At 42.6% G+C, this 22,396-nt stretch overlaps 1 protein-coding gene and 1 long non-coding RNA gene across 4 annotated transcripts in view; one reads left to right on the top strand and one right to left on the bottom strand.

The window, feature by feature from the left end:
• The window catches only part of NOTCH2 (notch receptor 2), a 162,588-nt gene extending 154,597 nt beyond the window's left edge, over positions 1-7,991 (bottom strand). The window contains exon 1 of the mRNA XM_047086030.1: positions 7,698-7,991. Within this exon, the coding sequence (XP_046941986.1) occupies positions 7,698-7,770 (73 nt within the window). The 5' untranslated portion in view covers positions 7,771-7,991. The remainder of the gene's footprint in view (positions 1-7,697) is intronic.
• A 178-nt stretch (positions 7,992-8,169) lies between these two features.
• Positions 8,170-22,066, top strand: LOC124516606 (uncharacterized). Of its 3 annotated transcripts, none has more exons than XR_006963075.1 (4): positions 8,170-8,366; positions 16,261-16,444; positions 16,539-16,645; positions 20,661-22,066. It is a non-coding gene; the product is annotated as an uncharacterized LOC124516606 (long non-coding RNA). The 3 variants fall into 3 exon arrangements; XR_006963074.1 differs by having other exon boundaries at positions 8,170-8,277; positions 20,661-22,065; XR_006963076.1 differs by having other exon boundaries at positions 8,170-8,277; positions 20,810-22,064.
• Positions 22,067-22,396: the final 330 nt, after the last annotated feature.

Raw genomic sequence — 22,396 nt, 5'->3', positions numbered from 1 at the left:
TACTTCTAAATTGCAAAAGAGAAAGGGGAGAATAGCAGACAAGCCCAGTCGGAGTGAGCTGGGGGTCACTATTCCCTAGTAGACCTGAAGTTTACTCCCCCAGACCCTATAGCTCTTAGTCACTCTGACTGCAGGAAACTGCTTTCAGAGACTGTAGATAAGTGACTAAATGACTTGTATTTCATATTCCTAATTGTGTGCTCATCTGTCTTATCTCCATGATGATGTCAGCTCCTTGGGGGCAGGGCCCTATCTTTGACTTGGTCAATGATTCCCACACATCTACAAGAGCAGAATACCCTGTACTGTCTGCCACATGATGAAATACACAAATTAAGGATGACAAGACACCACAATCCTCTCTAACACACCACTAAGACAGCAGAGCTACAAAGATAATAAACCTTAGAGCCAATAACTAGAGATCCTACCAGAGTTTTATGTAGAAACTTATATACTTACACATATAAATAAATTAGTACAGTAATTATCACTCCAAGCTATGGCTTTTATCATCCCCCTCCCTCCCCTTCTTGGTTTTGCTCTTTTCTGTAAGATCAGAGTGTATTTTCTGCCACACAGCTGGTATCTGCCTCAAAAAGGAGACGACAGAAAGAACAGATCTATAGCAAACCTCCTACCACTACAAATAACACTACAGGTTTGTCCCATCCAGAGGCCAGGAGCCTATCCTTTCAGATCTGAAGCCACTTTCTAGTTCCTATAAGGGACAGCAACATCAAGTCCTTGTCAGAGGAACACTCCCAGGCCCCTTCTTGCAGAATGCTCTGTTCTGCTCAAGAGACCCTTGATTCCTGGGGCACCTGGGTGACCCAGTCGGTTAAGTGTCCAACTCTTGATTTCAGTTCAGGTCACAATCTCACAGTTCATGAGTTCGAGCCCCACATCCCACTGCTTGGGATCCTTCCTCTCCCCTCTCTACCCTTCCCCCTCTTAAGCTCACACTTTCTCTCTCAAAAAAATAAATAAATAAACCTAAAAATTTTTATTTAAAAAAAGACCCTTGATTCCTCCTTTATTCTCCCTTCCATATTCCACTTGCTGCAGAGCCCAGACAGCCCAAAGGCAGGACTGCCTGAAATGAGTGACTTTCATGTATCTTTTTGCACTAACACATCTGAGGGGAATCCCTGACACAAGTTATATGTTCATGGGTTAACAAAGCAGACATACTAAAAGGCAGTGTCATTCACAAGGACTAGAACAGAATTCCTTAGCGGACACCAAAAAGACAGTGGAACACCTATGTATCCTGGCATCTTTGTAACATTCTGATGAAGGGATAAGGAGGCTTCCACCAAAGTCACACACAGCACACATACACCAGCCCTGATATTCTGAATAGTTTGTAGATTATTTTTTTAAGATAAAACAAATCACTTTATTAGTCTTATAGGGATACAGAGCAGCTTCCCTAGTGACCAAGAATCAAACTCTTCTCAAGGGGAAAAAATGACCACAAGACCCAGGCAAAGCAACCTATCTCTAGTACTATCAAAGAACAACAAACAAACAAACAAATGCTAACCCAAAACACCCTTACTTTCCCCAGATTCACTCTGCAATGATTCCAAACTTCCCTAATATAAAAATTAACTGGGCTCTGCCCCTCTCCTGCTCTCTCTCTCTCCACTCTCAAAACTAAATAACCATTTTTAAAATTAAAAAAAAGAAATAAGTGGCTATTTCTTCAATATACAAATTCCCAGATACTATTTCAGACCCACTGAATCAGAATATCCAGGAAAACACCCCAGATGGAATCATCTCCATGCTCCTCACTAGGTCTAACTCCTTTAATGGCAGAGTAGGCATCCGTTCAGTAAAAGGTACCCCTTTTGGATCCCTGTCACTTACACAGGGCTTAAAACTTTATAAGGCAAATGCCTGAGAAGATGCCAATGGGCACAATTCTCAAGGAGACAGACTACAACTGTATATAAGAAGATCTTTCTAAAACTCAGAGTTGTCCAGAGATGAACTAAGCTGCCTGCAGAGGCAGGGAGCTACCATAAGAGTTGTCCAAGCACAAAAAAGGTAAGCTACCTATTGACCAGGATGTTGTAAGAGGAGCACATCCAGCATGGAAAGGATAGAAGGACTAGGTAAATTTTAAAGTTTCTGCCAACATATAAGTCAACAAAGAGGAAAATTTCAGCTACCCATTAACTAATAAAAAGAGACAGTATAAAAGTCTGTAGGTGGGGTCAGCTTTCAACTGATCTTTTCTCTTCAAAGGAGAAAAGAGCGTAACACACACCCCTGACTCACCTTTGGCCTCTCCTCCAAAATACCCCAAAGGTTGGGAGGACAGAGCAGGAATTACAGGTGCTGTGACAAAGCTGACCTGCTGCTTGGCTGACTCTGCACATCGGACATATGCCAGACAAGTTTTATGGAGGGATGTGTGACATAGTGCCTGCCCTCAAGGAGCAAGTATGTTGCAGAAGTAGCTCACACACTATACAGTTCTCTCAAGGTTTTATTTGTCATTTCTCACCTTTAGAGTTTTTGTTGGTTGTAGTGGTTTTTAGGGAACACTCTTGATGGGGTAAAAAAAAAACAACTTTACTAAATATAAAGTTTGCAATAGAAGTTTGCAATATCCAGCTCATAATGAAAAATCTCAAAAAAAACATCAAAACATAAACTTAGTTAACTCTAATTTTAAAAACACTATTCCAATAATCCCCCAAATGACCAAAATTACAATAAAATATGGCAACTCTGAACAAAATAATAGAATTGCTAGTTTAGTAATATAGTAATACAGGAAACAGTAGAAGAAGCTCAAGTAAGAGGCAGGGGGTGGATGTCAGCGCCTTTGAGGTTAAATTCCAAAGTCAAAGTGACCTTTATGATTTGCAGAAGTGATCAGGGGCACCTGGGTGGCTCAGTCGGTTAAGTACCGAACTTCGGCTTAGGTCACGATCTCACAGTTTGTGAGTTTGAGCCCTGCATTGGGCTCAGGGCTGACAGCTCAGAGCCTGGAGCCTGCTTCGGATTCTGTGTCTCCCTCTCTCTCTGCCCCTCCCCTGCTCGCACTCTCTCTCGCAAAAATAAATAAACATCAAAAAAAAAAAAAAAAAAGAATGAGGGGCGCCTGGGTGGCTCAGTTGGTTATGAGTCTGACTTGGCCCAGATCATGATCTCATGGTTCGTGGGTTCGAGCCCCACATTGGGTTCTGTGCTGACAGCTCAGAGCCTGGAACCTGTTTCAGATTCTGTGTCTCCCTCTCTCTCTGCCCCTCCCCTGCTCACACTGTATGTCTCTCTCTCTCTCTCTCTCTCAAAAATAAACATTAAAAAAAATTTTTTTAATGATTTGCAGAAGTGATCAAAGAGAGAAGAAACCACACACACGTGCGCACACACACACACACACAAATTCAAAATAGCAAGTTTAAATAAAACATCTGGGAAAGGGGAAAATTTGGTGTTGCCCCAAATGTAAGGTAAGCAATGACCTTTGCAAATACTATTAAAAAAAAAACAACTGTCTTGGAGTACCATGGTAGTCCAGAATAAGAAAATGACTAAAATGACTAAAAGCAATTGTCCAATTGAATATTTATTGAGTGTCTATTAAATACGAAGTACAGAAAGTTAGATGCCAAGTTTAGAAAAAATGCATAAATGAAAAAACACAATTCTCTTCCTCAAGATGTACACATTTACCAGAAGCACTTGAGAATGTTCTAAGTGTTTTCGTGTATGTAAGCTCATTTGTACAAAAGACAAAAATGGTGCGGAGAGTGGAGGAGGCACCAGACTGAGGACCCGAAGAGAGAAATTCTACTCTCAACTCTGTAATGGCTCGGTGACTATGGACAATATACCTGGGCAAATGGAGGACCAAAATCCCACCCACAAGATTATAAGACTAATTAAATACAGACCTGGAGGAGAATGCTGGTCTTCTGGCTCCTACTCTACTGATCTTTCCAACATATCATTCGTACAGCAGACCAATAAAAAAGGAAGAGTAGAAGAAAATAAGACCTTTTGGTTTCAAGTCATTTGCAGAGAAAGGGAAGAAGAGAGGAGGATAATTAGAAAAAAGTGAGAGGAAATGAAAGGTTCAAGTTTTGGCATCCAGATAGAAATGTCAAGAAAGGACGCACTTAAATGAGTGGAAACACAACATAAGGATAATGTAAAATCTCCTATTATATTTTCATTAAAGTCATGGCTTAGAATGTTTTACTCTAAAACCACTAAGGGCAAATAAAGGGGGTCCAAAATTATATATGTATGAATGAAGCTTGAGGAATAAAAGACAACAGAGAAGAAAACGGTTGGATAGAGGATTTATACTATATCATTCAAATATATAAAGCCCTTCTAAAGGGACAATGGGGACCCACTGTGTCCAGATGAACAAGAAGAAATGGTATTATACTCTATAGCTCTTATGCTGGCAATTTTAAAAATCTTTGACAGAGGATTAAACACTGGAATAACTAAGGTTAGATTAATTCTGGAAATTATTAAAAATAAGAAGGGAAGACCCCCCCCCACACACACCACACAAACACACACTTGAAAGCAGAATAATAAACCATCAGTGTTTCCAACAAGTTACTATCAACCTGGAAAACTACAGATTCTCAGACCTACTGTATCATAATCCCTGGGTGTTGACAATAAAAGTCCCCCCAGGTGATCTTGATGTGGAGCCAGGATTTGGAGTTCCTTCTTCTATCACAGTGGACAGGGGAAGGAGGAAAGCCACTAGGAATGGCAGCAGAGTGGGAACTAGATTGATGCAAATTTTGTGGGCAAAATAGAATTTCTGTGGGCGTGATATTTTTAAAATGTATTGTAAAGCTGCTCTGAAGCATCCAAGCATATCCCACCGAATTTAAACATTTTTCTAAAAGTCCTGAAGTCAGCAAATACAATTCAGGTAAACCAAAAGTTACTTCTCTGTACCACAGGAAGCCTACAGAATAGACAGCAGAATGGGAATAGCGCAGAGGGATGCCAAGGAGATGCGGGTAAGTATTTTTAAAAATCAAAACATCAGGAAAAAGAAAAGAAAGATAAGAAACCATCACTCTCCTTTCCCCTCCCCCCCACCAAAGAATAATAATATAGAAAGAACAAGAAGAAAGAAAAAGAAAAAGAAACTTCGTTTTCATCTGAAACAAAACTGCTCTTTGTGATTTTTATTAAAGAGAATTCAGCTAAGAAATTATCTAGCAGGCACCAAAACCAGGGAATCACTTCCCACTGCAAAGCAAAAGAAAAGGAGCAAGAGGTGGTCTTGGATAGCTGTTTAAACAAGCAGACAGATGGGTTGACAGCTTCTCGCCTTAGGAACTCAGTGACATTTAAATTAACAATTGGCCACAATCCCAAATACAGGAACACTCAAAAATTTGGAAGAGTGTTATAATTGACATGACAAAAAAATGCCATGATAATAGATGGAGACTCAAGAAACCTTCACTGCCAGACTCTGAAAAGATTTAAAATTTGCACCCAAAAACAGGTTTTATAATCTCATTTATTACAGTAGTTTAGCATCTGAAGAACACCCATCTGAAAATCAAAATATCCATATTTAGTCCCTTGAACTTACTGACTTAACACTCACCTTGTCCACCTAAAAGCTAGCTGGTAATAGCAATACCTCATCAGTACAGAAGTATAAAAGAGGGTATCATTCTATGGACTGAGTTCCTAGAATGAGAGAAGCCCTATGTGTCAGAGTAATTCTATTTTTGACATCAGTCTTATCACCTAACGCTTAATTTTGCAAATCTGTTTGCAATCATATTTACTATTCCCTCCAACTCTCTAAAGGGGATTATTTGGCTCTTTTCATAGGTGAGGAGACTACAGATCATGAAGATGAAGTTATTTGCTAACGCAAGTCAATGGTAGAAAACAAGGCTTGTAATCCTCAGAGTAGCCCATCGTTTACACTCCTTTTTACCCTAAATCTACACTTACAGTAAAGCTTTCGCTCAAAAAAAAAAAAAAAAGGAAAGGCAAGAATACTATCCTGTTTTGTTAAATGCTTCTAAAACAACAATTTTGGTTCATCATCACATAGCCTCCTGGTCCACTTCTGAAATTCTTAGGGACATGGAGGTGTATGGAATTTGAGCTTTCCAAGCAGGATCTGGTTCGTGCTGAACAATCCAGTACTTGGATAAATAACCTTGTTCTCTTTCAAACATCTGTGATTGGCCTGTCAACTACCTGTTAACAATGAACAAAGAGCAAATTTTTCATCATCTTCTTAACCTTTTCTTTGCAAAAAGACATTGTTCATGTTCATGTTTTGGGTTTTTTTTTGTTATTTTGGGGGTTTTGTTTTTGTTTTTGTTTTGGTAAACGTAAAATCTTCCTTAAGATTAGGCTAGGAAAAGAAGAGGTCCCTATGAGTTTCACAAACATGCACCAAGCTGCCATCCCACTGGAAGCAGGGTTCATAAAAAGTAAAACACAGCCCTGCCCCGAAAGGACTTTTTGAATACCTTTTGACTGCCACTGGTTGAATATGCATTCTCTTAATTAATCCTATTAGCTGGGTAATTTCATTCCCAGTTTCATTGGTGAGTTCACACAGCAGAGCGGGATTTGAACCCAGGATTACAGAGCTGGGCTCCAAAACCCAAGCTCTTTCCATTAAACAGCCTGAAGAAATTCGGAGTCTGAGACTGTGGGTGGGATGGATAAGACGTGATTCGACGTCCTCGGTCCAACCGTGTTCAGAAAGACTGTTGCGAATATCCAACCATAAAGACGCTTTCCGAGGAAGCACTTTGAATTAACGTATCCACTTTTCCTCACCCGCCCCTGCCCCACCCCCAACAATGCCAAAAGAGCAGCAAACGCCGCTGCCAGGTTGGAGGAGTTGGTGATCGTCACACCACATTCCTGGGGCTGGACACAGACTCTGAAACAGCGCCCGAGCTCAGCGCCTCGGAAAGAATAACAGCAGTCGAGATTTTTAAATCATGTGGCTCATGCAGCCACACCAGTTTCTCTACTGCTCCTGCCTCCACCTTTCAAAGGCTCGAGCAAAACACCGCGGGTTCCTCGGGACCACGGATTCCGAGTGTCCGAACCCAGGCACGCCACGAAGCCCTGTCCCCATCCACCCCAAAGCCGCCCACCCGTCCTGCGTGCCTCCCTTGGGCAGAGCGAGGTCTGGCCGTGAAGGTGCAAGCCGTTGGGCTCGGAGGCCCTGCCCCCGCTCCCTCCACGCCGGAATCTGGCATTCCTTCGCTCAGCCCATATGCGGTCCGCGGCCGGCGAGGGTTCGTCTCGGGCAGCCGGCCCTCAGCTCTCGCTCGACCCCAGGAAACGCGGAACCAGAAGGGCAACGCAGCCCAAGTCTCCGTACACGACCGCTTGGGAAAGCGAGTTTCTGAGGCTCGCGGCCCGGCCCCCCTTCAGCCGAGGAGGCGTGTGTTGGGGCCGCGGGGGTGTCGGAGGCGGCGGGGAGCGCGGGGGAGGAGGGCCCTGACGGGGTCCAAACTTTCGGGAACCGAGCGGCCCCGCTAGGAACCCGGCCTTCTCGCAGAGAGGAGGACGCAGGAGGGCGGGGTGGGGGAGGTGGAGGCGGATGGAATGGTCGCCCCAGGTGGCCGGCCGAGCTGGGCCGGCGGTGCGCGGGCCCCGGCGCAAAGGACAGCGCCCCTCGGCCCGATACTCACCACGCGCGGGGGCCGCGCGGCACAACCAGAGCGCCAGCAGCGCCCACAGGGGAGCGGGGAGCAGGGCGGGCATCTTCTCGGTCGCCTCCTCCGCCGCCGCCGCCGCCTGCGCAGATCCACATGGGGAGGGGGTCCCCACCAAGGGTCCCCCCCACTCTCTCTCCCCTCCTCCTCCTGCTTCTGCGCCTCACGGCCTCGCGCTGTGCCCCGAAGCCCGGGCGTAAATGCCTCCACACCCTGCACCCCAAGGCTGCCGCTCCTGAGCCGCCGCCTCAGCCGCCGCCCGAAGTTTGGCTGAAACTTTCTCGGCTGTGCAGAGAAGCAGCCTCGTGTGTCCTTCCGCCTCAGCCGCCTCCTCCCACCGCAAGCCCCGCCCCCTGTCGCCGCGGCCGGGCCCCGCCGCCTTCGGCACCCAGGGGTTTCCCGCAGGAAGAAGCGCCGGCCCGAGTTGCGCGCGGAGGGATCTACTACGAGTCCTCCGACGGCCCCGCCAGCCTCCTCCGACCCGCGTCGGGTCTGGACGCGCCTTAACTCCCTCGGCGCTGGACTGCCTCCCCGGGTCGGGCCTCTGCCGAAGGAGGTGGGTGATCGGACCCTGAACTTCAGACGCTAGGGTTGCCGAGATCGTGAACTTGCCTGGAGAGACGTGCCTCCTCCGGTGAGAGAGAGGTATCGCCCCCACACATCCACACTTACACACGCTCTCGGGCTAGCTGGAGGAATGCGGTAGAGAAGGGCCAGCGCTGTCAAAGGAAATGGGGGCCAAGGCGCCAAAGGCCCCTGAAAAGGAACGTGGCCATCACCCGGGTTGTGCTGCACCGTTCATTCATTCATTCAGTCAGCAAATATTTCCCAACCGCCATACTTGGCGTAGCAGTGTGCTCAACACAATGGGATGATCCTACAGACGCGGGATGCACAAACTACTTTAGAGGAGAATCCTACAGGATTCAGGGAAGGTTTGGCTAAAGATATTCGTTGTGACATTGTTCGTAAAAGCCAAAACTTGGAAACAACCTAAATCCCACCCATAGATGAATAGATGAATAATGCATGGTATATTTGTAAAATGAAATGGAATACAGCAATCGAAGAGACTATATTCATGTATGTCAGGGATAGATCAAGAATAAGATGACAGTGAAAATCTCGGTACAAAAAGAGATATAAAGTATATCATTCATGTATATTTAATGTTTTTCAGACCTGTGCCATCTATTATTTATAGATGCATACCACACTATATATACTATATATATACTATACTATAAAGTATACTACTATATAGTATACTATGCTATAATATATATATATATATACACAATGGAATATACCACACTATACATATAAATACTATATTATAAAGTATACTATATAGTATACTATACTATACTATATATATATAATGGAATATACCACACTCTATATACGTATATATACTATACTATAAAGTATACTATATAGTATACTATACTATAATATATATATATGTAATGGAATATACCACATTATATACATATATATGTATACTATAAAGATTACTATATGGTATACTATACTATAATATATATATAATGGAATATACCACACCATATATATAATTGTAATATATAGAATATAATATAAATAGAATATAGAACATATTCTATAGAATATATAGACTATAACCAGAATAGTGGTTACTCCCAGGGCAGGACAGTGGGGGATGTCACCAAGCATTGGGTACATATGGGCTTACTATTTGTAAGAAAAGAGCTGAAAACAAAACAAACAGAAGGGTTTGTGTGGTTGTAGCATTCCAGAGGACAGCCACCATAAAAGTAAAGGTACAAATAAGGGAATAAGTAGATGAGTTCTGACACTATTTGCATTTACAGGAGTCCAGGAGGGAAGGGGGAGTTGGGACCAGGTTAGTAAGATCTTGAATGACAAGCTGAAAAGGGGGAGGACCAGTTATCCCTCAGATCATAGAAAACCACTGAAGGCTTTTGAACAGGGGTGAGACTTGGTGGAAAGAAAAGTTGCTCTGATAATCCTGTGCAAAATTGATTGTCAGGAGCAAAAGGTGAACTGGAGTCCAAGGGCCAGTCAGGAGTTTGTGAAACACTCCAGGCCTGGGGTGATGAAGGCCTGAACTAATGAGGTGAACGTCAGAATGGAAAGGAAGAGATGGAATTGAGACAATCTTGGGGGAGGGGGGGAATGGGGGGGTGCAACTATGTGACTAATTGGATGGGGGAATTTAGGATCCCATTGGGAAGGAGAATCCAATCCATGGGGCCTCTCCCTGTCCCTTACAGGATAAACACCAAACTTTTAAAGGCGGTAAAAATACAAGGCCTTTACTTCATTGGGCCCCATCTCTCACCCTCTCTGCCCCCATTGTGAACTTTACACAATAACAGTATTGAACGACTTGACATTCCCCCAAACATATCTTCTTGTTTCGGTGTCTGTACCTTCTGTTCCTGGGCTTGGAAGGACTCCTGCCATCCCCTTCCCTCCTTCTCTTAGTGAACTTCTAGTCATCATTAATCCTTCAGGCCTGAGAAGGTTTTGCTGACACTGTAACAAATTCTTACTCCTCACGGACAGTCTCTCCACTGTACTGCTTCCTTATTTTCAGGCAATGTCTATTTTTTACACAGGACTGCTGCTATTTCTGTCTTCTCAACTAATTAGGAGGTCCTTACGGGCAAAGACCATGGCCTTATTTATTCCCAGTGTCTATCACATAATAGATGTTGAACTATAATGTAAAACAACACTAAACAAATGCAAGTCAGTATGATTATAGGCTGGATTTGAATAAGCACTTTATAATAAATAAGCAGGCACTGTTATTGAAAGTAGTCACCTTGGGATGCTAGAAACTCTTTTCAAAAATAACATAATTAGTCAAAATAGCTTTGGAATTTCCCTTGTGCAAATATGTTCACAGAAAGAAAATAACACTACTTTTTAGTTATTAACCCATAGTGTTACAAGCTAGGGCATTCTCTTTACCCATTAAATATAGTTCATGGTGACTTGGCTCTATAGAAATTTTAAACATCACCTGCATAGACTAGGTTTGTCACTATTAAAATATATTCAGAAAAATGCGAAGGTACTCATCCCCAAAAAGCAGCTCTGGAAATGACTGAGGCTATGACATTATTTTAAAAAGGTATGCAGTTTCCCAAGGTGACTGGTTGTTGTTGTTGTTGTTGTTGTTGTTTTTTAACGTTTATTCAATTTTTGAGAGAGAGAGCACAAGGAGGGACAGAGAGAGAGGGAGACATGGAATCCGAAGCAGGCTCCAGTCTCTGAGCTGTCAGCACAGAGCAGGGCTCAAACTCACCGACTGTGAGATCATGACCTGAGCTGAAGTCGGACGCTCAACCGACTGAGCCACCCAGGCGCCCCTAAAATCAAATCTTCATGACAGAGAAGAGGGGGAGACACAGAATCCGAAGCAGTCTCCAGGCTCCATGCTGTCAGCGCAGAGCCCGATGCAGGGCTCAAACCCACGAACTGTGAGATCATGACCTGAGCTGAAGTCGGACGCTTAACAGACTGAGCTACCCCGGGCCCCCAAGGTGACTGTTTTAAGGAAAGTAATTATTATGTTCACATATAACTTTTGCTGGATTTGTTATAATTTTAAACTTATTGCACACATTCCCATAAGGACAAGAGGAATAAAGAATAAACGTTATGAATGAAAGTAGGAGAAGGACATTACCAAAGAGGTGTTATAAAAGACATGTTTTGAAAGAAGCTATGGATATAAAGTAGTCAAAACAAAACAAAATGGGAGCTGAAAATCAAGGGGAAGACTGGAGTTGGCAAAGACAGAGAGGAAAACAAATCAGTCCAACCCATCATGTATCATTTTGATGAATATTGCCATGGGCCAGATCCTGTGTGAGTAGCTGAGGGATAAAGACAGACAAGTAACCAACAACAAAGATCCAACATGACATGTAGAATGCTGTGGGTTCACAGAGAAGGGACGATGAGTCCTGTCCCAGCCCAGGAGTGGGCAGGGAAGGTTTCTGGGAAGACGTCAACTGCTAGACTAAGAATTGAAGGACCAAAAGATTAATCGGGTAAAGAAGAAGAGTTCTCATGTTTAGAAGTCTAAGGCTATTTCAGACACAGGGAACAGGTATAGAGGCAGGCAAACAATAAAGACCTGAACCTATTCTCTAAAGTGGGAAGATAAGAACTTAGGCAGGAGCTGTGGGGGTGCAGAAAAGATGGGCTCCCAAGACTAGTAATGGTTTAGATGAGAGAGGAAATGTAGGTCAAGGAATCAGCAATGACCCAGGTATCTTGAGGCAATGACCCAGGCATAGGAAATATAAGAGAAGGAAAAGGAGGTTTCGTAGAGTAGATAAATGGGCAAAAGACCAATGTTGCTGAAAAGGGGAAAGGCATGTTCAGGTGTAGCGGGGCCCTGCAGATGTTAATTGCTTTAGGACCCTGACTGATTAGCAGGATGGAATTGCACTGAAATACACTTTCTGTGGTCAACCTCCCCCCAAAGCTAACCCTAAATTCTACCGTGTGCAGTTAGGTGACTATTTCCCTAATCCCTGTCAGGAGCCAGGGGTCACGTGGTACTGTCTCAAAGCTCCAGTAGCAGCCTAGAACATAAAATTGCCAGAATTTGCCTGGAGATGTCAGCCCTAAATGTACTCAACAGTTTGATTACTCAGCTGGATTTGGGAATGGCCTTCCCTAGGACAGTACTTCTAGTCAAAGCAAATCCTACTTGACAGGAGAAATTGGCAGGAAAATATTCAGGTGATCCCATAAGTAATGAGCCAGTGCTAGTTCTTAAAGTTTCACAACTTCACTGAATCAAAGAAAAATGGGATGCCACACACTTTCATCTGAAGCAAATAAGCAAACAAAAAACCTCAGCCTCCGGGGCTCAATTAAAATCTACACACCATTAGCAGTAGAAAAACATGAATAAGGGCCAGCACTAGTTTTCATTTTAGTCAAAACTAAAAATATGCATAAATGTCTTTGCTAATTAAAACTCAAGTAAAAATTGCCTCCCAAAACAAATACAGAATTAGGCACTTATTTATTCTTAGGTCTGTTCTCTCAGATCCAGTAGGGTACGAAACCGCTCAAAGACAGGGATCTTACATTGTCCATTTTGCCCCAGTTCCTAGCACAGCAGTACACATAAAGTGTTCATAGTATATGCATTGAATAAGTGCTTCATGAGGGGTATATATATCTATATGAATTGGAGAGAGATGCATAATTGTCTGGGTCTTTTGGAAAAGCATATGCTGAATCAGTTAAACGCTATAGATGTTGAAGAAGCGATTCTGGAGAACTTATCAAGCCTAGGTTGAGCTACTCAACACATATACTCCACACATCTCCCCACATAACCCAGGAACCCAGAGTTGTGTGATAAAGTGTGTGTGGAAGCAAGAATTAAAAGGAAGATCTCTGCAAAATAATACCTTGCATTTGTGCAGCACTTTAGGCTTTCCAGAACACTTTTAAGTACATTATCTTATTTGACTCGCAAAGCAACCATGGGAAACAATCAAGCCAGTCATTATTATCCCCCATTTCACAGATGAAGAAACTGAGATAGAGTTTAAGTGCCTTGCCCGAGGTCAAGTCATTAATGACAGCTGAGACAAAACCCCTGCTATTTCTGACTTCTTATTCAGTCTCATTCTGTCTCTTCCTAAAACATAACACCAGTTATGAAGCACATCCAAGACCATCTTTAGTTTGGGTACCTCTGGGCAGAGGGCCAACAGCTTCACCATATTAGTGAAATCCACCATAATGGGACAAAACAAGCTGACTCATTGTAATTAGGAAGCCTAAGCAAGCGAGTACATTCTTTGGTTTAAACACATCTTCTGAGAGCCTACCCTCTGCAAAGCACATCCTTGACTCTGTGGTGATACAGATGTGCATCAGAACCAGCCCCTGTTCTCTGGACATTACAATGCATCGAGGAAGGCCAACATACAACATAACTACAGCAGAGATGAAGCATGGGGCTGTGGGAAAGTAGAGAGCACTGTGATTATTTCTAAGGCCACTTTCATTTCATCCTGTCCCCAGCCTACAAGATATGAATGAACTGAGGTGGCCTATACAGCTGGACTGCAAACAGTGTGAGCACAGGAAGCATCTCTTATTCTTGTTTGTAAACCCCACAGTAATCGGTTCTTGTCTTGCAGGGAGCATGGAGTAAGTGCACAATGAAGACCTACATTCTGAGAGGTCCACCAGGTTCAGTCAAACAGAGAACAGGTTCCAGAAGGATTCAAACTAGCTCTGAGAATTAGGAGCCAATCAGAATCTTCAGCTAATTGCCTCTGCTCTGATTAAGGGTATAAATAATATAAGAAACTGTAACCTGGGCTTCTTGACATATCTTTACCCTTTTAGGAATATGAGTATCTCAATTTAATTGATGTCAAGGGGTGCCTGGGTGGCTCAGTCAGTTAAGCATCTGACTTCAGCTCAGGTTATGATCTCACTGCTTGTGAGTTCGAGCCCCACAAAATGAATGGTACCGTAACTAGGAATCCCAAATTCTCCGCTATCCATGAGATAAGCAGCTAAGTTAGTACAGGAATGCTCACTTTAGCATTACTTAACTTAAAATTTTCTTTTAAGTACTTTATGCTGGGAGGTATTATAGTTCAATTACTAAGTGGATGTATATATTTTATATATAATGACACAAAAAGGATTGACCTGTATGCACCAGGACATCTCCCCAATTCAAAAGCAGCATAAATCCACAACTGTGTAATTATCAAACCACAATATTATTGGATAACTCACAGTGCTTCTGTCACTAAAATGGTTATGCAACCATAGATATTTATGAAATGTTAAGGTGTTTGTTCCCAGAGACTATTCAATTGTTTCTACCAACATTCTTATATTCTTCCCTCACAATTAGCCAAGAAATTCTTGAGCAGTGAGGTCCAGGCACACAGAAAGTTTCCACCTTAAAGTATGAAAAAAATCTTCATTCTGAGTACAGATCACATCGAACTCCCCTGAAGCAAAAGAAAGGGGAACATTTTCTTATTATGTGGAATTCAAAGCGGTTAACTAAGTATGAGGATGGGGGCATCACAAGTAAGGAAAAGAAATCTCACTTTTAAAAGTGAGCATTAAAAAAGATCTTCTAAAGTAATTCATCAGGAGATAATTAATGGCTGGCAACAGGTATTTATAATGGAAGCGTACATGGCCTTAACGATAGGGTTTGCTTCTGAAAACATTCTAATTAAAAAGGGAAAGAGTAATTTTATAGGAAAGTACAAATCAGTGGTGTGTATGTGTGCTAATGTGTGCAGAGACAGAGGTGGTAATTGCTGGGCTCAGACCAGGTATCTGTTGCTGAAGGTAATGACCTTGTAAAATATACAAATAGGGTTTCCAACAAAGCTGAAAGTACATCATTATTACTCATGAATGCAGGACAGAATGTAAAATTGGAATTCGGAAGGTGAGTGGTGGTTGTACTTGATCTGGACACCAACTTGGTTTTTAATCATTCTGGTTTTTGTTAAGAATAACGTAATAGGACCACTCTGCTCTCTGGCTCAGACCACTGGTCTAAGCATTTTTCTTTCAAAACTTTGACTTTTTCCCTTTTACCCTACTTACTAAACATCTAAGCAAGAAAAAAAGAACCGATGCTAGCAAGACAGAGAATGGTTCCCACATTAAGATTTACATCTGAGTCTGGGAAAATACACCTCATTGCCTAGAAGGGCCCTGTGGACAGTTCACACCTCTGTTGGCTTCTTTTGCAAGATATAGTTACCTCAAAAGAACCTTCCTTAATTGAACTCTTATGGTCTGGAATACTGCCTGTCTACCGATGACTATCGTTTAAAAGCATTTACTAAAGGCAGCAGTTGGGGGCGTAGATCTTTCTTAAGTAAGGGGAGGAACGGACAGCAGGAACACAGACTGGCTCATGTAAACTCCAAGTGCTGCAACGAGGAGACAACCTTCAAGTTTCAAAAAACAAACTTGGAACATGCAAAAAGTAGTATAGTTCCTTATGTGTCCTCTGCCTGGGGTTTTGAGGAGAAAAGAGAAGTATGAAGAGTTGAAAAGAAGAAAAAGAGAAGAGTGGGAGAGGAAGGTGAAAGGGTGCTCTGGAGTAATATGCACCTGTTTAGAAGGGGGGAAGTAACACAAACACGAGCAAAAGAAGAAGCAACATGGAGTTCCTCCTTGCACATTTCCCTCTTCCCTCCTGAAGGCCTGGAGTGAACCCATAGCCTTGCTCTAGAGGTGACAGACAACCACCCTGAGGACACCTTCCTGAATTCCCTCCAAAGAATTCAAAGCTCCCCCAATGCAAATAAGTTCCCTCTATCATAAATATTTATAGATAATAATAATATTGGCCACATTAATAATGATAATGGCAGGAAATGTTAGCAGAGTGCTTACGTCTGTGAGGCGCTGTATTAAGCACTTCACCTGCGTTATAATTTGTAATGTCCCCACCAGCTTATGAGTATATGTTATCATTCCCACTTCACAGGCAGAAAACGAAATCCAGAAGTTGCCCAAGAGCACACAGCTGCTATGCAGTGGCACAGCCCAGGTCCTTCTGACCACCTCCAGTGGCAACAAATGACTTCTGCAAATTACATCTGCCTGCCCACAGGTCTCTGCCACAGCATTTCAGTCCCACCCATTGTTTAGACAACTTGCCTGAGCATGGAGTAAGTTGTCCACTGATCATGTATTGTAAGCCTGGTCTCCCAAGTTTATTAAAAGAGCAGCTTGATCACATACCTTCTTTGTGCTCCCCTACAGCAGGATGCCCAATCTCTCGCTTGTCAGCCTCTAACCCTGGGACAACTCAAGGGCTTCATTTCCCTGTCTCTGCCACTCAGAGGAGAGAAGCTCAGACAATTCTACAGGTTGGTTCCACACTACAACTTTTTATTTTGAAATGCTGTCTTCTAAACGTACCAAATAAAAGACAAAGGCAGTAGGGAAAGAACCAATTCTATTTATTTCCATATTTTCACTTAAATGTATGCATAATTAAAAATTAAAGGAAAACCCCCTATAATACCATCGCCAATAACATTTTGGTAGATTTTATTCAGGCTTTCCTTCCTATGCACCTTTCAAATAGTTGTAATCATGACACACATAGAGTTTTTAGCCTGCTTTCTCAGCTAATTCATATAGATCATAGATCTTTTCCTGTGTTGCTACAGAGTTGTCATATGTAATATTGTTACTATCTGCATTATATTCCAGCATTGATGAAATGTAGAGCTCGAATGCTTCCTATGTCAGTATTGGGATCTGTATCCAGAGTTGTCCATCATTCTGCAGAGATAGCCCCTGCCAACAGTCTACCCACACTGCATCCCTTGCCCAAGACAGTGGAGTGAATGGGCGGGCCCTTCAGCAGCTATAATAGATCAGCACCAAATACCCACCACCCCCACTGCAGCTCTCTAACCTCACTACCCCACCCCCCACCTCTAAGACATGGGCCGGCCTTTACCAGTCTCCTCAGGCCTCTTTCCCTCTTTCTGTTCCCTGTTTCCTCCCCAGCAAAAGGCCTCACTTCCCACTTCAATAAAGATATCCCTTAGCTCAAATATCCCCTCCCCTGTAGAACTGTCCCTAGCCTTCCCCGTTTCTGTACTGGCAGACCATCAAAGCGCTCCCCCAACCTCTCTCCCTTAACCTCACAACTTAGCTCTTATGTTCCCACCTTTCCTTCCTGCCCTTATATCTCAGAGAAAAGTCTTTCCTATATTCCACTGCTAATCCTTCTGCATTGGCCATTAATTTCATCCTCTTTGGACTTTTCCAAGACAGTCTTGCCATTCATTATCCATCTGCCCCCACTGTCACTGTCATTCATTTCTTGCCCTCTACTGGCTTAATCCTCTCAGCCAAAACTTTTCTTCCAGCCTTAATGCACATGCTTGTGCACACACACAATTACTTTCTATTGTTGGCTCAGACAAATTTCTCTTTCCTTTCACTCATAAACCTCTTAAAAGAGTAGTTTCTCCCTTGCTATTCTTACTTCCTCAACCCATTATAGCTTTCTGTTTCTACATTTATTGAGCATCTCCTATGTGAAAACAATGGAGAAATAGAAATGAACAAGGCAGTCCCTGCTCCTGAGGAACTTCTAGCTAGTGGGGAAGACAGTAAACCAAACAAAATAACACAATAAAATAAATGCCATAGTAGAAATATGTGCAGCAGGATCCATAGAAGAGCTTCCTGGAGGAAATTGGAAAGACTTCCTAGGAAGGTGGCTTTTGAGTTAGGCCTTGAACAGTGCATTCAATATTGCCAGGTAGAAACTATCTATGTGTACATTTGGAGAGAGAGTTGGGGAGAGCCTACCACTGACAGAGGGAATGACTTATGCAAAGGGCTGAGAAACTATGATATTGACAAGTATATAGGGCTTCAGCTCAGTTATTGGAAGAGTTGGTTCCTGGTTCTCTAAGCAGCCCGCTTGGAGAAGAGACGGAGAAAGATTTGTTCAGGTCAGTAGTTCTCCAACTTTGGTGTGCACCAGAGGGCATGAAAATACAAATTGTGGTGCCTCGCTCCCAGAGTTTTGAGGTGGGGTATGGGATGAGGCTGGGTAATTTGCATTTGTAGCAAGTTCCCAGGTGATACTGATGCCTTTGGTCTGGAGACCACACTTTGAGAACCACTGGCTTAGTAACTTGGTTTCTGCTCAAATTATTTTAGTGAAATTACTTTTAGAGGTCACCAAAGACCTTCAAGTGCCAAATCCAATGAACTTCATCTCAGTCCTCATCCTCCTTGACCATATTCAGCATCTGACACAATTGATGATTTTCTTAATGGTCTCCCAGCTTTCAGTCTCACCTTCCTTTGTACAGGTTCACTACACTGCAACCCACAGGACTGTCCAAAATAGAAGTATAGTCCCATCACTCTGTACTTAAAACCCACCAGTGGCTCCCATTACCTATGGTAGTTAGAACCCAGACTCCATAGGCTGACGCAGAAAGCTCTTAGCATTCTGGCCACATTTACCTCCTCTACCTGCCCCTGTGTTACACAGCCCATGTTTCAAGAACATCAAACTATAGGCCAGTCCGTCTCCAGACATGCTATGTGCTCTTCACCACTGCACATGCACTTTCCTTTGCCTTGGATATCTTTGCTGCCTTCCCTCCTCCACCCTATTGTCCCCTTGGTCTATGGAATCCTAGCTCAAGGCCTAGGTCAAATGCCATCTCCTCTTAACTCTTTTTCAGATTTGTTGTGCCTTTCCCTGAGTCCCTCTACCACTGGTTTCTGCATAGTATATGCACATAGTATATGATGTGAAAATGGCCTTTTAACAATTAGTTGAACATATGACTGTGCTATTGGGACCTTCTTGAGTGTGTAGTCAAAGTCTATTTATTATTTTTGTTATTCTCATATAAAACATCCAATGTAGATGTGCTAAATGAACGTTGGGTATGTGCCCCACAGTCAGTGATTATTTTGATTAGTGATTTAAGTAGGCACTCACTGCCTACCCAGTGGAACCCAACCACTACCCAGTGGGTAGGTAGGCAAAGTGGAGGTGGACACAAAGGCAAACTTTGTTAATGAGCAAGAGCCAAACGTGCCACCTCCCAGCCACCTGACTCTCTGAGAGGTTGAACCACAGGCTTTTATTTTCCATGACTCTCTCTTTCTTTGATGACATACCAGTTTGTCACCTCCATGGACTGGGCAGTTAGGCAGCTGCCTTTCTTGCTTTTGGCAAAATAGTCTCCAAAGGACTTGTCCAAAGCTAAGGACCAACATATGTGGAGACTGAGCAGCAAACCCTTTGGTTGGTTGGCTTGGTGGGCATACTACCAGCAGGCAACCATTTACCTTTTATTCCTGGCCTACTGCAGAAGGTCGCTAGAGTTCTCTGCCTTTGGGAAGAACACATCCTTTCCATTCTTCTCTTGTTCTCACTCTCTCTCACCCTCCTCCCTTTCTCCCTCCCTCCCTCTTCACCTTTCCCCTGTATATTCTGATTGCTGTGGTAACCAGAAATAAAACAGGCCTGGATTTCTATGTGACCAGCCTGCATTCTTCTCATTCTCTCACGATACCATAATGTTAAGAAAGCATCTAATGAGCTCAGAACCCCCAGGCCTTTTGTCACCTAGCTTTTTCCCATCTCTGGGTGTAGATATCTCTATGAGTGACTTCCACATGCTAGGTATTTTGCATACATGACCCTGTTAGATCCCCACAGCATTCCTGCAAGGTAGGTGTCTTTATCTCCATTTAACAAATGAAGATGTAACATTGCATGTCAACTACACTCAAATTTAAAAAAAAAACAAAAAAACCCAAAAAAACTCTGTTAAGCCACACAAATACAAATACTGAGGCTCAAAGAAGTTAAACAACTTATCCAAGGTAAACAAGCTAATAAGTGGTAGGGGTAGGATGAATAAGTGGTGGGGGCAGATGAACCCATGTTGTAATAATTCCAAAGTCTCTATGTTTTTCATTATTCATGCTATCTTGGAGAAATGAAAAGGCTGCAGGTTATAGAGTCAGTCAATGTCACTGTAGGGATTAAGTTCAGGGTGCCCTGATTTTCAGGGCAGCCTACAAATATCTACTATATCAAAAGAATTGTTTGAATGAGTATGTTGGATGTTTCAAGAACTTATGAAACAAAAAATATATTGAGGCTCTGATGTGAAAATGACCCAGTTCTGGAAAAGCTGTCTAATTACCCACCAGTGTCTCTTCCTTCTATTCTCCTTATAGTCAATTGTCCTTTTCAGTTGCAGGCACCCAAGCAGACATGCTTCCCTATCCCCTAAAGTCACACATTTACCTGTGGTTCAGACTCCCACTCGAAGCTGTGTTTTAAAAATCTTTCCTTCCTTTCTTCTTTTCCCTCTGGAGAACAAAGTATGACCAGAAAGGAGGAATAAGACCATGACTACAGGCACAACTAATTTGACAAAGTGTAAATGATTGTTTGTGTTTAAAACAATGCCAAATTCAATAAAACAATGATGTTTCTTTTTTGCTGGTCAATTTGACACTTAAAGAGTAGGTTCTCCTGAATATTTCCCTGCTCAACTGGTGCTCTTGGCATTGTGAATAAACAGAGCTGATGATAACATCCATCAGAGAGCTAAGCACACAAAGTGGGTGATAAAGTCAACAAGAAGCTGAAAACAAGATTTACCATGGATAAGCTGCCAAGAGTTGGCTCTAGATCCTAAGTGGACACTGTGGCTCATCCATCTTACCCCGTCAGCTTTCCACCCCAACAGTGTCATCCCTGCTTCAACACTCATGATAAGAGAAGGAAAGCAGAAGAGAAGGAAAACGCAGGAGTCAAGTACAGAAGATGAGTACACAGCATAGACAACCTGACTAAGATAAAATGCAAAGACTCAGTGGTAAATTCCTAATGAATGCTATGAGAGAACAAAGAAGAGGACTTTAAAAGCCAAAACAACCAACCAAGTAAAGGTCATACTCTAGAAGAGCAAGTAGACACAAATGATTGCTGGGCTTCCTTTAAGCAACACTTTGTTCTGTGCCCTAGCCTATTCAAGCCCAGCTAAAGAGGGTCTAGAGTCTGTCTATTGTTCAAAGACTTGAAATTGTTTTCCTTGGATTATCCCCAATCCTGTATTTTCCTTGCCTCTCTTTTCAAAAGTAGGTTAAGGATGTTCAGATTTCCCTCAAGCATCTTAATGAGTTAGTCATGATTACAATTGCATCTTTTAAATTGCCCAACCCGTTGAAAGGCTGCCATGAAAGGAGCTTCTACAAACACAAGCTGGGCTGTGTTTTTCATTTTCTTATGTTGCAAAATGTGAATGAGGAGTTACCTCCAACTGTGTGATTAGCATAAAAGGTGCTGAAGCAGAGAGGAGGTCAGTAGACTACTGTCTCAATGGAAAATGTTGCTGTTGTTCCTGCATGAAACATACGTTGAGACTCAAATAAGGAGAAGCTTTCTGCTACCAAACATGGAACGGTTTCACAGAACTCATGGCACATAATAAATGCTCAAAATTTGTTTGCTGGGTTGGAATCTTCTCCATAATCCACTCAGTCAAGTAACCAACCTCGACTGCCTGTTTCCTCACTATTCACTCTTGTGTTTCTCTTGTAGCTTGAATTTCAGCTTCGTTACCCAACATGGTGTTTCTGAACATTTTTTTTTCATTATTGCCCTCCTAAGGAGCCTTTTCAGACATTTTTAAATTGTTCTCCTCTATGACATTTTGATACCAGAGACATATTGTTTTATCAGTTTATGTTCTGTGTTTACACCTATAATTTATAAATTTAAAAAACTGTTTCTCATACCCTAAAAACCATTCTTACTCCTGTTGAGAATGCAAAAACTGTCAGACCAGAGTAGATTGATTTAGGACACAACAGAAGCAGATCACAGAACTAAATGCTAAATGAAATCAATTTGGAAAAAAAAAAATCCAGGAAGATGACAAGCATAAGAGTTTGTCTAAATTAATCTTCATCTGGATCAGGACAGACAGCTGGCCATAAAGATTAGCCAAAGAGGACATATGTTGGAAAAGGCAGTTTAGGTGGAAGATAAGAGAACATGATTCAAGGCAGGCAGAGGCATGGAGAATATTGGTCCACTGGGTCAG

This window comes from Lynx rufus, unplaced genomic scaffold (assembly GCF_022079265.1).
Source record: "Lynx rufus isolate CCGP_SWC_20201006 ecotype Redwood Valley unplaced genomic scaffold, mLynRuf1.p SCAF_2, whole genome shotgun sequence".
Lineage (NCBI taxonomy): Eukaryota > Metazoa > Chordata > Mammalia > Carnivora > Felidae > Lynx > Lynx rufus.
Note: the sequence above shows the minus strand (reverse complement) of the source record. Positions and strands in the feature narration are given on the sequence as shown.